Here is a 17664-nt window from a genome sequence, read left to right on the forward strand (position 1 = left end):
TATTTTATTTTAAAACTCGGGGCACCTAGGTGGCTCAGTCAGTTAAGCATCCAACTTCAGCTCAGGTCATGATCTTACAGTTCCTGGGTTTAAGCCCCACATCAGGTGTTCTGCTGTAAGGGCAGAGCCTGCTTGGGATCCTCTGTCTCCCTGTCTGTCTTCCCCTTCCCTGCTCACGTGCACGCACATGCACTCTCTTTCAAAAATAAATTTTAAGAAAACAACATTAAAACTCTACAGTTCATGTTTTTCTAGATTACCCATTTATTTGCCCTTTTCTTTATTCCTTCCTTTATTTCAAACCTTTCACATGAGATCATTTTCATTTTGTCTAAAAAAATAAAACGTGCTTTAGAATTTCCCTTAGTGAGTCCATGGATAATAAACTCTCTCAGTTTTTGTTTATCAAAAAAGAGAGAAAGAGAGAGAAGAGATTTGTTTTAATTTTATCCCCATTTTTTTTGTCCAGATATTTTGTAAGTTAGAAATTATTGTAAACAGGGGTGCCTGGGTGGCTCAGTTGCTTAAGCAGTCAACTCTTGGTTTTGGCTCTGGGCATGATCTCCCAGGTCATGGGTTCAAAGCCCACGACTGGTCCTAGGCCCTTCACTGTTAGTGTAGAACCTGATTCTCTCTCTCCCTCTCTCCCTGCCCCTCCCCAGCTTGTGCGCGCTCTCTCTCTCTCTCTCTCTCTCTCTCTCTCTCTCTCTCTCTCTCTCTCAAAATAAATAAATAAACTTAAAAAAAGAAAGAACTGGGGGTGCCTGGGTGGCGCAGTCGGTTAAGCGTCCGACTTCAGCCAGGTCATGATCTCGCGGTCCGTGAGGAGGAGATTAGGGGTGCCTGGGTGGCTCAGTTGGTTAAGCATCCAACTTTGACTGTGGTCATGATCTCGCGGTTTGTGAGTTTGAGCCCTGCATCAGGCTCTGTGCTGACAGCTCAGAGCCTGGAACCTGTTTCGGATTCTGTGTCTCCCTCTCTCTCTGCCTCTCTCTGCCTCTCTCTCTCTCTCTCTCTCTCTCTCAAAAAAAAAAAAAAAAGATTTCATAAAATACAAACATACACAAGAACTGAAGGCTAAAAATAGAAGATAAGATAACTAGCCCTTGGGGCGCCTGGGTGGCGCAGTCGGTTAAGCGTCCGACTTCAGCCAGGTCACGATCTCGCGGTCCATGAGTTCAAGCCCCGCGTCGGGCTCTGGGCTGATGGCTCAGAGCCTGGAGCCTGTTTCCGATTCTGTGTCTCCCACTCTCTCTGCCCCTCCCCCGTTCATGCTCTGTCTCTCTCTGTCCCAAAAATAAATAAACGTTGAAAAATAAAAAAAATTTTAAAAATAAAAAAAATAAAAAAAAAAGAAAGAACTGTAAACATAAATAAGTTTACAAAACTAGAATGAAAAAACTCTTGTTTTCTTGAACCATTTGGAAATAAGTGGCCGACAGGATGCCCTATTCACACTTAAACACTTTAATGCATAATCCTTACCAACAAGGACATTCTCCTACATAATCAAAATACAAACATGAAAATCAAGAAATTAACATTCTCCATTACCACCATCTAATCTAGAGAACCACTCAAGTTTTGCCAATTGTTCCAATAATATCCTCTGGAAAACTAGAAGATGCAAATCAGATGACATGTTGCATTAAATTGTCAGTCTCTTTAGTCTTCTGCAATCTGGAATAGCTCCTCAGACTCCCCTTGTCTTCCAGGACCCTGAACTTTTTGAAGATTACAGGACAATTATTTTGTAAAATGTAGACTGTCCCTCGATATGGGTTTGCCTGATATTCCCTCATGGTTAGATTCAGATTCTGTGTTTTTGGCAGGAGTACCACAAAAGTGATGCAATGTTCTTCTTGTTGCCTATCAGATGGTACCCAATCGAGATGTGTGTCATTACTGGGGATATTAACTCTGGTTACTTGATTAAGGTGGTACCTGCCAGATTTCTCTACTGTATAATTACTCTTTCTCTCCTGGTCATTAATAAGTATTTTTAGGAACCATCTTAATATTGTATATTTGTCCTCACCTCATCAAACATTTGCCCTTTGGTTCCATCATCCATTAATATTTCTTTGCTGAATTAATTACGATGATGACGGTTGCCAAATCGTGATTTTCTGACTCCATCATCTCTACTCATTGGCACTGTCCTGTAAGAAAAACTTTTCTTCTCTCTTCATTTGCTTATTCACTTAGTTAGTTATATCAGTATGGACCCAATGATTCCTACTTACTCAGTGGGTTAGAATCCATTAATACCATCATTTATTTGGGCATCCAAGTTAGTCCCAGATTTGGCCAAGAGGAGCCCCTTCGAATTGGATATTCTAGACTCATCTCAGACGTTCTCTGCCCTAACCCTGGAGTCAGCCATTTCTAAAAAATTAAATTAAAAAAAAATTGGTCCCTTTTACTAGAAAATAGTATTTAAGAGCCAAGATCTGAACTTCAGGTATGCTTATTGTTATTAAGTTGTTGCTGCTCCTGGGCACTGTCAGTAGTCAAAGCTAGGGAATACACACACACACACACACACACACATTTACATATGTATTGGTTTTTCTTTCTATTGAAAATCATGATTCACTTTAATACCTCAATTCCAATCTAGTTTTCTATCTTTCTGTATTGCTAGCTTCCTTCCTTGACAGTGAGAATGCTGTCTCCTATTTCTTTCTTTCTTTCTTTCTTTCTTTCTTTCTTTCTTTCTTTCTCTTTCTTTCTTTTTTTGATAAAGTTATGGGCTGAACTGTCTCCCCAAAATCCATATGTTAAAGTCCTGACCCCTCCAGTAGCTCAGTAGAATGTGACTGTATTTAGGGATAGAGAGCCTTTAATGAGGTGATTAAGTGAAAATGAGGCCATTAGAGTGGCCCCTAATCCAACCTGACTGGGGTCCCTATAAGAGGAAATTTGAGGGCACCTGGGTGGCTCAGTCGGTTAAGCATCCAATTCTTGATTTCAGCTCAGGCCATGATCTCACGGTCGTGGGATTGAGCCCCCATGTCAGGCTCCTCGCTGGGCACCGAGCTTGCTTAAGATTCTCTCCCTCTCCCTCTGCCTCCCTTTCCCTCTCTCTCTCAAAAAAAAAAAAAATTAAAAAATTAAAAAGAGGAAATTTGGACACACAGAGAAACACCAAGAATGTGCCCAGAGGAAAGACCGTATGAGGACACAGTGAGAGGGTGGCCATCTGCAAGCTAAGGAGAGAAGCCTCAGGAGAAACTAACCCTGCCAATGCTTTAATCTTGGACTTCTAGACCCTAGAACTGTGAGAAATAAATTTCTGTTGTTTAAAGCTACCCTGTCTGTAGCATTGTGTTATGGCAGCCATAGCAAACTAATGCAAATCAATTGCCCTTCCTCCCGCCCTCTTCTACCCAATATGTAATCAGTCTCCTATCACTGCCCCTCACATACTCCCAGCCCACCCCTCAGCCAAGAAGCTATCCTCCCTACCCCACTCAGACTCCAACACCCCATACTGGGCTGAGCCTGCTGCCACTAACATCACTAACATGGCTCCCCCATGTATATGGCCCACCTCACCCTACCTAGGCTGATTCCCCATGATGGACCATCCCAGCCTCTGCTGTACCCTCTCCCCCGTACTGGTGCCCTCCTCGCTCCACTCAGGCTTTGCCACCTGAGGCCACTGACGTCCTCATCATGTGGATGTTTACCTTGCTTAGTCTTACCCACTGACTTTTGGACTAAATCTCACCTTTATTCTTGCAAGATATTTTTACCTTTTCCAGGCCAGCTTTCTCTGGGCATCAATGTCAACTAGAAGAACAGATGAGGCTGGATGAGGCTGCAAGGATGTGTCCAATTTATTATATATGTTGCCTAGACCTGAGTCAGCAGGACAGACCTGCAGAAATCAAAAAGGCCTCAAGCACACAGACCTGGCTTGATAGTTATACAGTATAAAAGCCTCTCTTCCTTCTGGTCCCGCTCCTGACGCTACCCAGGTTCCTACCTGGCATCTCCCTCAGGGTGGACTGACAGTCCTGGTTCCCTCCACTGTGGTGTTATTATAATCCGGGGACCTGGACATTTCCTCTCTCTTGGGTGCTGATGATGCCAGGTGACAGTGAGGAGATCCAAATCTTTCTTCATTTTCCTTAAACTTTTATAGAAAGAGAAGCTTAAACTCTGGGGGGTCTGCTTTTTTTTTTTTGAGGCCTCTTTTCCTATGATTTTAAGTTACATCTACCCATTTCTAAAACCTTATTAGACCTTTTATATTTTATTTTACAGCTCATCAGAATGGGCATGAGCCTGCAGAGATTTGTGTCAAGAACAATGAGATTGCAGAGAGTAGCAGAGCTGAGAGATGACAGAGGTCTCAGGAGGTAGAGAGAAAGTCACCTGGGTTCCCGACATTCCAGTTTCTAATTCCAGTGCCTCCTTCCCATAGATACCACGACCCACCCCCAGAATTCTTCCACCAACACATACTTTGGCTTGTGCTAGCCTGATTGGGACTCCGGGGCTTTGCACAAAGAAGCGGGTCTAGGACTTTCATTTATCTGCAAATCTCAGTCCATCCAGCCGAAGACATCCCCATGTAAAACCAGCACCTACAAATGCTTTGTGCTGGAGGGTCCAGCCTGCCTTAAGTGAATTCTGAGAAGCGCCAATTTCTGTAGCAATCTCTTGCTCATATAAATCCAGCATTCTCTGCCAACCAACTAGCCGTGCACAATCTCCGTGTTTGTAGAGGCTGGTTTAGTGAGGGAACCAATGGATTTTTGTCACAACATATATTCTGTGTAGATTGCACCGTGAAGGGCCCTATTCATTCTGAAGATCTCTCCGACGGCTCAGCCAATCCACAGCGCCTACAGTGCATATTTATGGAGCACCGGAGAGTGCAGTCTCAGACAAGGAAACCAACTCAGAGCTTGTCCCTTAATAGGGCATCGCTCAGGTTGCTACCCCTTTAGGCAGTGCGCTTTCATTTGTGCTACCATATTACCTTAACTTACTCAAAATTTCGGAAACCTGAAAAATGACTCTAAATCGCAGACCCCAGTTCCCTTATCTCACTCATTTTTATTCCTCTTGGAATTTATGTCCTGACTTCACAAGTCTAAGAGTGATTGCTCTGGCTGCCTGCACCGCACGACCTGCTGGGGGCTGGAAGCCCCAGCTGTGCTTTCTCTGCCGCTCACCCTTCCCCTGGCAATAAACAGAACTCTATTAGGGCTTCCCTAATGGCTCCTGAAGCAATGGGCAACGTTGCAAGCTCATTAATAGTGGCACTATCACCGTGGGGCTGGAGGGAACAAATGTTTATTCGGTTCCAGAAAATGAGCCAACCCCACCATTAGACAATGCCCACGGAGGCGAGGTGAGAAGAAGCAATTTATAGAAAGAGAAGCTTATTTTGCAAGATGAAGTGGTTGAAGCTGTTGCAGCAGAAGCCCACGGTGGCTGACACTGAGCCTTGGAGGCAGGAGCTGCGCCTCTGGAGGGGGGAGCGGGTAGGAAGTCACACCCATGCCTCAGACTGGGAAGACAGATCCCTGGACAATCTCCCTCAGCAATTCTCCTTTGCCTTCCCGGCTTTTTCTCAAGGAGATCCAGCTAAGCTGCTGAGATCCCCACTGTGTAGAAAAAGAGTTTTTTGGTTGGGGGGGTGAGGGTAGGGTTTGCATTACGTTTCACTGAGCTCTCAAGTGCTCATTGTGGGTCAGGCGCTGTTCTAAGTGCTTTGTATGATACAAGTGCATTTAATCCTCACACTGAAGTAGATATCTTTGATATCCTCCTTTTTCAGTTGGGGAAACTGAGGCTCAGAGAGACATGCCCAGGGTCCCACAGCTAAATTGTTAATGGAACAGGAATTTGGACTCAAGCCAGCTGGTTCCATAGCACACAGTCTTAACCTCTAGGCTGTATTTCAAGTGATGGCTAATAATAATAGGCAGCATTCATAAAGCATCTTCCTTCCAATACACAAAACACCTTCAAGTATGTTGTCACACTTATCCATAGTGTAATACTTTTCTAACCTGGAAAGGTGGGGTCTAGGTAGTCAAGTAAAGCACAGAACAAAGAAGAACTTAATTTTGCGAAAGCCTGTGGCTTTCGGTATGGATTCATCTGAGAAATGGAGGCTGAAGAGGTCCCTTACTTTAGCCCTCTTGGGTTATCTGAACTTCTACATGCGTGATCCCAGAAAACAAACAAAAGCTAATCCAGTCCCTTATGTCCTCTCCTGGGGATGGGAACAACATGACCATCTGATTTTTTAAAAGCCACTCCAGGCACATGCATGCACAGGTTTCTTGATGAAACCGGTTCTGCTGCTTCGAGTCTTCCTGTAGTCTCCTAAGGCTACACTGAAGCCGGTTCTCCCCTACTCCCTTCCTCACATCCCCTGAAGGCAACCCCTCCATCAGTGTTAAACACAAATTCAAGTGCAGAAGAAACCAGGAATGCAGTTTGGAACAAAGGCATGCCTCGATTTTTTTTTTTCTTGCTCTTACTCTGCAGGATCTTTTTTCCCTTCTCTCAGTCTATATTTTCTTATGTCTACAAAGCTGTTGTCACTGATAAAGCCAGTCATGGGAAACAACGTGCATCCTTTTAATATCCTTCCAGCTTGCCAAGGAAATGAGCGATGCTGATAGAAGCTAGGGCACAGAATACTCTTCCCGCAGGTCCCTTCTCATTCTCCAATCCAGGCCACCCTGGGAAGACCCCAGGCTTGCAAATGCTTAGCAGGGCGGGAGAGGAGTTTTAGAAACTATTTGAAGAATCCTCTAGATGGAAGCACAATTCTTGGCACAAGTAGACAGGGTAATAAAAGAAGGTGGAAAAAGTAAGCAATGGCTTGTGTTTCCAAAAAAGGGCCCCATCGACTCCTAATGACTGAGATCCCTCCCTGGGGGGAGGAGAGTAGAGAAATGCACAGCTGAGGATGAAGCTTCATGAAGGAAACACAGTCCGTATGGGAAAAAAAAAAGCCCAAAATGGAATTACTTGGATAAACTGGATGCCTGGGGGGGGGGGGGGGGGGGTAGAGTCACGACAGTATGCAGACCACCCACTTTATTTTTTTTTTGAAGGTTTTATTTTTATTATTTTTAAAATATAATTTATTGTCAAATTAGCTAACATACAATGGACACAGTGTGCTCTTGGCTTCGGGAGTAGATTCCCATGATTCATCACTTACATACAATACCCAGTGCTCATCTCAACAAGTGTCCTCCTCAATACCACCCCTTTTTTTTTTTTAATTTTTTTTAAGGTTTATTCATTTTTCAGAGACAGAAAGACAGAGCGTGAGCTGGGGAGGGGCAGAGAGAGAGGGAGACACAGAATCCGAAACAGACTCCAGGCTCTGAGCTGTCAGCACAGAGCCCAATGCGGGGCCCAAACTCACAAGACGGTGAGATCATGACCTAAGCTGAAGTTGGACGCTCAAACGACTGAGCCACCCAGACGCCCATCAATGCCACCCCCTTTAAAACACAGCACAAGTAGGGGCACCTGGGTGGCGCAGTCGGTTAAGCGGCTGACTTCAGCCAGGTCACGATCTTGCGGTCCGTGAGTTTGAGCCCCGCGTCGGGCTCTGGGGTGATGGCTCAGAGCCTGGAGCCTGTTTCCGATTCTGTGTCTCCCTCTCTCTCTGCCCCTCCCCCGTTCATGCTCTGTCTCTCTCTGTCCCAAAAATAAATAAACGTTGGAAAAAAAAAATTTAAAACACAGCACAAGCTACTTAGCCCTCAGGTCTGGGGCAGGACAAGAAATGAATCCATTCTGCACTCAATTCCAGAAAGACAAGCCTGGTTAACGTTTTCCTTTTTTAAGTGATCAGAGTGAGTTTTTGAAAATCATATTGTGTAAGAATATACACTGACCTGAAAAAAAAATAGCTCACAAAAATTGTTTAAACAAAAAGAGTCATTTTCTTAAAGAGCCCTTTCCTGAAATACCATCTAGCTCAGAGGGTTCAAGAGACTTGAGTGATGGAAATATTAACAAAGGTGGAAGCAGGGTAAAGAGAAACAAGACCATTGGGGCACCCACCCACTAGCAACAGTGAGAAGCTATTACTACCAGAGGGCTTGAAAGGACAAGAAGAAGATATGCAATTTCTGGAGCCTAGTGAGAGCTGAAGCCCAAGGAGGGGCCACTGCTGGAAAATACATCCCAAAGCAGGGAGATTTCTCTCTCCTTCACCCACCTATCTCCTACTGGTTGAACTCCATCACAAAGCAGGCAGTAGAGAAGCCAAATTAATGCATTGTGTAGGTATGCATGGAGCAGGGCAAATAACGTTGGAGAATGGTACATAAAGAGAATAACCCACACATCACCAATCCACAGTAGCGCCCCGGTCCCTTCTCATCACTTGATCCTGTTTTATTCTTTCATTGCACTTACCATTACCTGTTTTATCTTTATGTCTTTGTTCCTCCTGCCCCACCGTTAGAATGTAAGTTCCTTGAAAGCAAGGATTTTTGTCTGTCCAAAACTATATCCCCACATGGAATGTTGGAGCCCAAGAGTGAGGAAGGCATCCTCCTTGGAGGGGGGTGGAGAGTAAGGCCCAGCACGGGTTCTCAGAGCCTGTGTGGGGTTGGGAGGGCATCGGCACTGGGAAAGGAATGGTGGCAGAGAATCCTGTATGTGTGGCTATATCCAGAAGAGTTGATCAAATAAGTAAGCAAGTTAAAGATAATTCACTGTTAGAGAAGAAGATACAAATATGGAAAGGGAGAAAACTTGTATGAGCCCTGCGATGATGGATTGGAGTTGGAGGTACTCGTGTTAGTTCATGGTTTTCGACATAGGTAGGTAGGTAGGTAGATAGATAGATAGATAGATAGATAGATAGATAGATAGATATGCAAGTAAATACAGACGCAAATGTGTGTTTGTGTATGCATTGTGTGTGGAAGTGTGTGGGTGTATATTCCCAACTGTGACCCTGAGTGGGCCCTACAACAGGGACACCCTAATAACAACAAGTATGCATAGCACTCAGATCTTGGCTTCTAAATAACACTGTCCACTAAATGGTACTAGGACTTCTTAGAGAAATAACTCATTTTAGGCCTGGGGCAGGGAAAAGTATCAGACGAGCCTGCAACATCTTTTGCCAGAAAAGAGTGACCAAAGAATAATGAGGACATGTCAAAAGGACACAGAGGTCAGTTTGAAGAGCTTCTACTACCAAACTGGGACTATTTTAGCATAAAAATAAGTAATGATGAGAATGGATTTAACCCACGAAGTAATGTTAGGAAACTCAGTCCATTAATTAAAATAGATTAATTAACTGAATGCTTGATAAAGAATAGGACATTTACATAGACTCACAAATACCAAATTACAAAAAAAAAAAAAAAAGTAACCTTGTACTATGGTTATGTCAGTAAGATGTTACCATTGGGGAAATTATATGAAGGGTACAGGGACTTCTTTATACTATTTTTGCAACTTCCTGTGAGTCTATAATTATTTCAAAATTTAAAATAACCTTTAATTTTATTTTTTTAATGTTTATTAATTGTTGACAGAGACAGATACAGAGTACAAGCAGGGCAAGGGGCAGAGAGAGAGGGAGACACAGAATTTGAGGCAGGCTCCAGGCTCTCGAGCTGTCAGCACAATGCCTGATGTGGGACTCGAACTCACGGACCGCGAGATCATGACCTAAGCCAAAGTAGGACATTGAACTGACTTTAGGTGTCCCTAAAATAAATTTTAATTTCAAAAAGAGATTAACTTTACATTAGAGAAGACTGTCTGACATTACTTTAATCAAGAAGTGAAAGTTAACATCATCCATAATGGGACAAATCAAAATTATGTCCCACCTTACAGGATGCAATGAGAATACAGTGTCACCTCTATGCTTTCCTTGTTGAAGATACAATCTGAATCTAAGCCTGGAAAACATAAGACACACCCAAAATGAGGGCCCAAATTGAGGGACATTCTACAAATTAACTGGCCTGCAATCATCAAAAGCATCAAGGTCATGAAAATTAAAGATTGAGGAATTGTTCTAGACCAAAGGAGATTTGAGACATAACTAAATACAGCATGTGATTCTGAACTGGATCCTTTTGCCATAAAGAAAATTATTGGGACAATGGGTGATTCTTGAGTGGGGCCAAGAATTGGATGGTAGCAGTATAAAAATATTAATTTCCTGATTTTGATGGTTAAATTGTGGTTACAGTATAACCAATATATACATATTTTAATATATACATATTGGTTATACTGTAGAAAATACAAACTAAGAATATTCCAGTGGGAAATTTCTCTGTATTATAGTTGGAATTTTCTATTAGTTCATGATTGTTTCAAAAAGAAGTTTTTAATTATTAAAAAAATACAACTACATCCCCATTACCTAGAACAGGCATAGCATTCCCAGTACTCAATAAATATTTGAACAAATTAATGAACTATTAAACAACTTCAACAAACGCATGCTTAGAAATAAAGATATCGAAATATTAACCGTAGGTTTTTTTCAAGGAATGGATTTATCATAGGTCATTTGGGGCTTTTTTTTTTTTTAAACTTTGTGCTTTTCTGTTTCTTAAATTTTTTCATCAAGTGTGTATTATTGTTGAATTGGTCAAGCTGTTCACTAGCTAAGAATGACATTTTAGAAGCACCACGAGTCTTGTCCTTGAGTTTGGGGGTTCCAACGTTTGATATTATCAGTTACTTGGACCAGATCCTTAGAAACTGCTTCAGTCCATCCAAGCACATAGAATACCAATTTTTTATTATTACTGGGATATATAACTTCCTAGTATCTAGAATATTCTTGCCCATTACCCAAAGCTCCCTCCCTTCTAGAATCATGTTTCCTGGGTAGTAGAAGCAGTCATCAGCAGTTTGGTGAATATAATGGTACAAAGAGGGTTGGAGAGTCTTGTAGAAAATGTAATTCACATTAGGGAAAGGACTGGAGAGTTACTCTGGATGCAGATTTCCAGTGAATAAACACTGAATAAATATAAACTACTGAATAAATATTGACAAATTCTGACTACAAGGATACTTTTTCTGTGCTTGTGGTGGACTGCTATCACTTGATTGATGTGTTAATTTCTGTTTCTCCTGTATTGATTATATTTTCCATTAGTGTGTCCATGATGGGATTTGACGGGTATTCTAGTTCCTTTAAGCAAGGCATTTACATTTTTTTTTTTAAGAGAGCAAGCAGGGGAGAGGAGCAAAGAGAGAAGGGTGGGGGAATCCCATGCTCAGTGCAAAGCCCGACCCAGGGCTCAATCCCATGACCCTGAGATCATGACAGGTCGCTCAGCCACCCAGGCGCCCCTACATATCACCTCTTAAAATTAGTAACTTTGGCAGTTGGTTGCTGTACGTAATGTTCATTTAACACTTACATTTTATATATTTTTTAAATGTTTATTTATTAATTTTGAGAGAGAGAAGAAGCACACGTGTGTGAGCTGGGGAGGGGCAGAGGGAGAGGGAGAAAGAGAATCCCAAGCAGGCTCTGTACTGTCAGCACCGAGCCTGACATGTGGCTCGATTTCACCAACCGTGGGATCATGACCTGAGTCGAAATCAAGAGGCAGATGCTTAACTGACTCAGTCACCCAAGTGCCCCATAAATTTTACATTTTAATAGGCACTATATTCATATGATCAAAATTCAAAAGGCACAATGAGACTTTTGGTCATCCCTGTCTCCTAACCATCCAGGTCCCCTCCCTAGAGGTAAGTGGTATCAGTTTCCTATCTATCATTCCAGGGAGATATACATGCATACACACATACACATTTTTAACTGTATATAATACTTTACATACTGTTCTTCACCTTGCTTTTTTCACCAAGTATCTATCTTGGGGGTATTTTTTTTTTAAGTTTATTTATTTATTTTGTGAGACAGAACAAGCAAGGCAGGCACAGAGAGTCAGAATCCCAAGCAGACTCTGCATTGACAGTGGGCAGGGGCTTCGACCCACGAACTGTGAGATCATGACCTGAGCAGAAATCAAGAGTCAGACACTGAACCGACTAAGGCGTCCCTACCCTGGGGGTAATTTTATGTCAGTATATAAAAGAACCTTTCTTTTTATTTTTTTAGTGCATAGTATTCCACTATGAATGCACTATCTATCATTTATTTAACTAGTCTCCTACTAAAAGACATTAAGATGCCTTCCAAACTTTTGCTATTACACGATATTCCATGTACCTAAGTCATTTTGCACATAAGCAAATATATTCTTTGGATCAATTCTCAGCAGTGCAATTGCTGGGTCAAAGGGATATGCATTTTTTATTTTGATAATACTGGTATGTTGCCAAATTGTCTCCCTTAGAGGTTGTAGGAGACCTCACTGAGCATTAACTTCTGGATTTTGCCAATCTGGTTATGAAAAGGTTATGTCAGAGGAGTTTTAAACTACATTTTCCTTATATTGAGTGACACTGAGGATCCTTTCATGTTTTCTTCCTTTTCTGTATATGGCCACTGTTCTTTTTTTTTTTTTTTTAACTTATCTATTTATTTTGACAGAGAGGTGGGGAAAGAGAGAGAGCAACAGGGGAGGGACAGAGAGAGGGAGACCAATCAGGGGAGGGGCAGAGAGAGAGAGACAGAGAGAGACAGAGGGAGAGAGGGAGAGAGAGAGAGACAGAGAGAGAAAGAGAATATTAAGCAGGCTCTACTGCAGAGCCGACTTGGGACTCAATCTCCCAAACCGTGAGATCATGACCTAAGCTGAAATCAAGAGTTGGATACTTAACCAGCTGAGCCACCCAAGCACCCCACTGCTCATTTTTTCCATTGAGTTTATTTGTAGTACTTTATATATTAAGAAAATCACTTCTCTGTAATAGGAATTATACGTATTTTACATCAAACTGGAGTACTGTAACTTTCAATAGTTTTGAAATAGTTCCAGAGCACTAACTCTGAAACCAGATTGCCTGAGTTTAAATCCTGGCTCTGCCACTTACTGTGTGACCTTGAGCAAGTTACTTAACCTCTCTATGACTCAGTTGATCAGTGAACTAGTGATATTAATCGCACCTACCCCACAGGGCTGTTGTAATGAAAAGAATGAATCTATGGAAAGGGCTTAGAAAATATGTGGCATGACAAGGACTATATAAGTATGTTTCTTCTTTTAATGTCAAATTTAATGTTATTAATTTTTTTTAATTTTTTTTAACATTTATTTCTGAGAGACACAGCATTAGTGGGGGAGGGGCAGAGAGCGAGGGAGACACAGAATCCGAAGGAGGCTCCAGGCTCTGAGCTGTCAGCACAGAGCCCGACGTGGGGCTCGAACTCACGGACCGTGAGATCATGCCCTGAGCCGAAGTCGGACGCTTAACTGACCAAGCCACCCAGGCGCCCCAAATGCTATTCCTTTTAGATGCCATTTCAGAGAAAAACTTGTGCCTGCCTTGGCTTCAAATTCTGGAGATAAAATGGAAAAAGAAAAAAAAAGGAATTGTTTTTACTTTTGATGGTAAATATGCACCATCCAGATACCCAGCCTTCCTCAGAACAGAGGGTGCTCAATCCATGGGCACGTAGGCCAAGCAGTCACCACATCTACTCCTCATAATAACCCTCTTCAGTAAGGGATCATCGTCACTTTGTGAGGTAACTGAGGTTCACAGACAGCCAAATGACTTGCCCAAGACCAAGCTCCCTTTCGGCCTTGATTTGCAACTGTTCTTTGATCTTTCCGTGGTGCGCCTGTAGCGGATCCCCAAGGCAGAACCAGCCCTCGGGCCCGGCTGGCTGCCATTCACTCAGCTCCGGCCCCAAAGCCAACTCCTTCCTGCCATCCTCCAGCAACCCTAGCTCTTCCGGCTTGAAATCCCATTTGACTCCTCCCACAGAATTCATCAAGCCTCGCAGATGCTTCCCACTGGGAAATGTGTCTCCCATCTACCCTCTTTTCCATCCCAGCTGCCACCACTCTGGCTCAGCCCTGACTACCTTTCACAGGAACTGTTGCTGCAATAAAGCTCCTCAAGAGCCTCCCCGCCGACGTCCACAATCTTTTCCTCTCCAGGCTCTTCTGCTGTGCTGCCCTGATCTCTCCGAAGCCCAGCGTCAGTCCTGACCTGCCCCATTCTCAAACCTTCGGACCCCTCCGCCCGGTCCGTTCCCTAACATTTGGCCCAACCTACCCGGCTGGTTTTGCTCCCCAGACTCCCCTCCCATGCAGCCAAACGAATTCCTGTTCCGTGAACAGGCTTCCAGTCAGGTTGTTTGTTCAGTTTAGAATTTCTCTCTCTGCCTTCTCTTGTGGGCCGCTCAAGCTTCACAAAGCTGTCCTTTATTGTGACTGTACTCACTTCTCATTCCCCTCGCCACCTCTCCCCTGCTCCACACCCTGCATTTGTTTGTAAACTCCTTGAGAGCAGAAATTCTACCTTATTATGGATTGAAATGCTTTCACATAGAGATACAACTGATAAACCACACAACCCCGTTTCCTAATTGGTCCAGCCACGCATAGGGGCCTGGGTTAAAAAGGCACATGGTGTGCCAGGCCTGCTAGGGAAAATGACCAAGCCTGACCTATTTAATTTCTTTCTTTTTTCAAGCCTGGCCTATTTGCACCCAGATCTTCTCACAGAACCGTCCCTTCTGGCCAAGTGCCCATCACAGGTTTCTAGAAGTTCTGATAGCTGTCAGTTGATACCTGGTACAGAAACAGCATACACAGAACATTCTAGAAATATTGGTATGAACAAACTTGGCGCTGGAGAGAACATCGGAACAGCAGATCAACTTCATTGTTTCATGCAGGCACAAAAAGGTAAAAGACTCGTCCTAGGTCACACAGCAAAGCGGGAAAACAGAACTAGACCTAGAAGCGAGCTTCCTAACGGCAGTTCAGGCCACTTTCCTCTGCACCTTAGAGCCATCTAGGAACAGCAGCCTCAGCCACCTGAGGTCACTGCCCAAGAAGTCACCGCCCGTTCCTTTTTCTCCCTCATCTAAGAGACTCCTTTCCCCTTCCCTCAACAAAACCTTTCCTCCTCCCCAAGTCTCAGCTTTGAAGGTAGTAGTCCCGAGCGGCGAGAGGATTTCTCCGGGCTGGACCCATCAGCTTCGGGGAGACAAGGTACCCGTGGCTGGGTTAGGTACCCACCTATTCCGAGGATGCCACCTCGGAACTTCCGGGGTCAGAACTCACTCTCCTACCCTGCCCGGCCCCGCCCCAAACGCGTCCGGCCCCGCCCCAGACTCGCCGGCAGACACGCGGCCTCTACGCCAGGCCTGGGCTAAGCCGAACCCCCCAATCTCCGCCCCCTCCAAGATCCACCCTATTGGCGTAGACAGTCAAAAGCCACGTCCAATAAGAAGGAAGGGGCGGCCGCCTAGTCCTATCCGCTGCGACAACACAAAAACGGACGCCACTAAGTGGCGGACGCTATACCTGGGTCTTTCCGGGTCCTTCCACGCTTAGCCCGTACTGGTGCCGGTCCTGGGCCCGAGAGAGATCCAGAAGGGACGCTCTAAGAAGTAAGTGTCTGCCGACGAGCGTGACCTTTGGCGTCGGTCCGGGGGCCGCTGCTGCTCCCCTCACAGAGCTCGGGATGGGATGGGCCGCGGGGGAAGGCCGGAGAAAGGGGCGGGGAGCAGCGGAGCACGTGGAACGCCGGCCCGACCGAGGCGTGGGTGGGTGGGGGGCTGGGCCGGCGAACTACCGTGCGCGGGCTTCGTGGGCGGGCACAGCTGGGCTCGTCTCGTCTGGTAGGTTCTTCTGCTCTGAACACCGGGTGGCGGGGGGCCGCGAGTGTCGCCTCTCTGCGTCGGTCGCGAAGGAGCGTTTTTTTTTAAGCGCTGTTGCTGAAGGTGGCGCCCGACACCTGCCACTAGGTTGGACCGCGGACCCTTGGTGGCGGTTTTCCTGCAAGTTGAGGTTGTGTGCATGCTGAGCGCTTACGGAGTGCTTGGCACTGTGCCGGCTATTTTCCAAGCCTTAAGTTTCCACCCCCACCAGCCCAGTGAGGTGGGCAGGACTACCTTTGTCAGACGCAGTAAGAGGCCTAGTGCGGTTTCGCTCGCCCAGGCTGACTACTGAACTAGTGAATGGTGGAGCCCCGGGTTGACCCCAAGCTTTCCGAGCTAACCTCCTCACCGAGTTGTGTGTTAGCGGGAGAGCCACCTTTTCCTGTTCTCAGGGTCCTGGAAGCCTCATCGCACCCCGCCCCCCGTTGACCTCAGTGATACCCCTTTTCCCCCAGGTGGGCGTGGGGTAGTCTACACACCTTGTCCTGTGAACCAAACAGCAAGCAGGAAAGAAACAACTTCCTGGGGGAAACAAAATTCCAAAACCCCAAAGTCTGGCTTTAAATAACAATGGAAATTAGAGTTGGAGTGGTGTTCTGTGGGTGACCAAGCCCAGGGGCCTGACCAGCGGGGGTGGGATTCCTTTTCCATCATTCAGTGTGTCCTGCTGGGTCAGATACTTAGCCTAAGCCTCAGTTTCCTCATTGGTAAAATAGTTAAAAAAAAAAAAAAAAAAAAAACTCAAGGTTGGCTTGGCAAGCTCCTAGTAGAGGCCATTTTGTATTCTGCTTTACAAACCGTTCAGCATTAGCATTTTCCACATTACAATCCAGAGTCTCTATAACCTTAATTACCCTGTTAGAGTTTTAGGATGTTTCTCACTTTTAAATATTATACTGATGCGTAGTAAATCTTTGTTTTTGAGATATAATTCACATACCATAAAATCCACCATTTTAAAGGGTACAGCTGGGTGGGCTTTGTAGTATATTTAGAAGGTCGTGCGACTATCCCCATGATCTTATTGCAGAACATTTTCATCACCCCAGAAAGAAACCTTGGCCCCATGCAGCCCAGGCGCCCCAAAGGGGCCTTGTTGGGCTCCAGGCCGAATGCTGAGGCCCAGCTGCCAGGGCCTCCCAACCTGAGGTCTCCAGTGGGGGAGATAGAGCCTGTACCCCATGCTGAATTTTAGCCCTGGGCTGGAGCAAGGAGAATCATGCCTGCTCCCAGTGTGCAGGAAGAGTAGAGGCCCGGGGCAGCCCCATAATCCCACATGGTGTGGAGTTGATCCCACATGGTATGGAGTCGAGCAGGAGCTGTCTTGGGGGAGGGGGAGTGCCGGTTATCAGGAAAACTGGGATATTCCAGCCATAGGCCTTTTGGAGAGCTGTGCCAAATCTTGGCCGCTCCTTTGGAGAGAACTGCCTGACTGTGAGGCAAAGCCGACCTCCGGGTGAGATCCTCCATCAGGCCTCTACAGAGACCCTAGATTTTGAAGCAGGGCCCGAAAAACTCAGGAACTTGCCCAACTTCTGGATTATCCACAAGTGGAGATTCAGACTTGGAGCCAAAGGAGGTGAACCTTTGAAAGCTTACGCAGCCAAGGCAAAAATGAAATGAGATGACTTTACAGCAACTGTTAACAGCAAGGAATGGGGAAGCTACGCGGAATTAGAAAGGACAAGTCCGCAAAACCATCTGTTGGGTATGTTGTTTCACAGGCAGAACCCAATTACAGACAGCTAGAGTGGGTGCTATCCAAACAGCTTTCATCTGGAGAAACCTATTGGCAGTTCTGAAAAGCAAAAAGTCAAGGATACCAAGACTGTATTTAAGTTCTATCACTACTG

The 17664-nt window shown here is 44.9% G+C and overlaps 2 protein-coding genes across 6 annotated transcripts in view; one reads left to right on the forward strand and one right to left on the reverse strand.

Moving 5' to 3' along the window:
• DPF3 (double PHD fingers 3) overlaps window positions 1–15628 on the reverse strand; it is a 307348-nt gene extending 291720 nt beyond the window's left edge. Inside the window, exon 1 of the mRNA XM_045060175.1 lies at window positions 15456–15628. The gene's annotated coding sequence lies outside the window, so the exon portion shown is untranslated. The remainder of the gene's footprint in view (window positions 1–15455) is intronic.
• Window positions 15382–17664, forward strand: part of DCAF4 (DDB1 and CUL4 associated factor 4) — a 32182-nt gene continuing 29899 nt past the window's right edge. The window contains exon 1 of one of the 5 annotated variants that reach the window (XM_023255806.2): window positions 15382–15541. Coding sequence is in view for 1 of the 5 variants with exons in the window: in XM_045060169.1 (XP_044916104.1) it covers window positions 15951–16005 (55 nt within the window). In the remaining 4 variants the exon portion in view is untranslated. Of the gene's footprint in view, window positions 15542–15716; window positions 15773–15848; window positions 16006–17664 lie in introns of those variants that run through there. The other 4 variants (XM_006932965.4, XM_019833251.3, XM_006932967.4 and 1 more) reach the window with 4 other exon arrangements.

This window comes from Felis catus, chromosome B3, assembly GCF_018350175.1.
Source record: "Felis catus isolate Fca126 chromosome B3, F.catus_Fca126_mat1.0, whole genome shotgun sequence".
NCBI lineage: Eukaryota > Metazoa > Chordata > Mammalia > Carnivora > Felidae > Felis > Felis catus.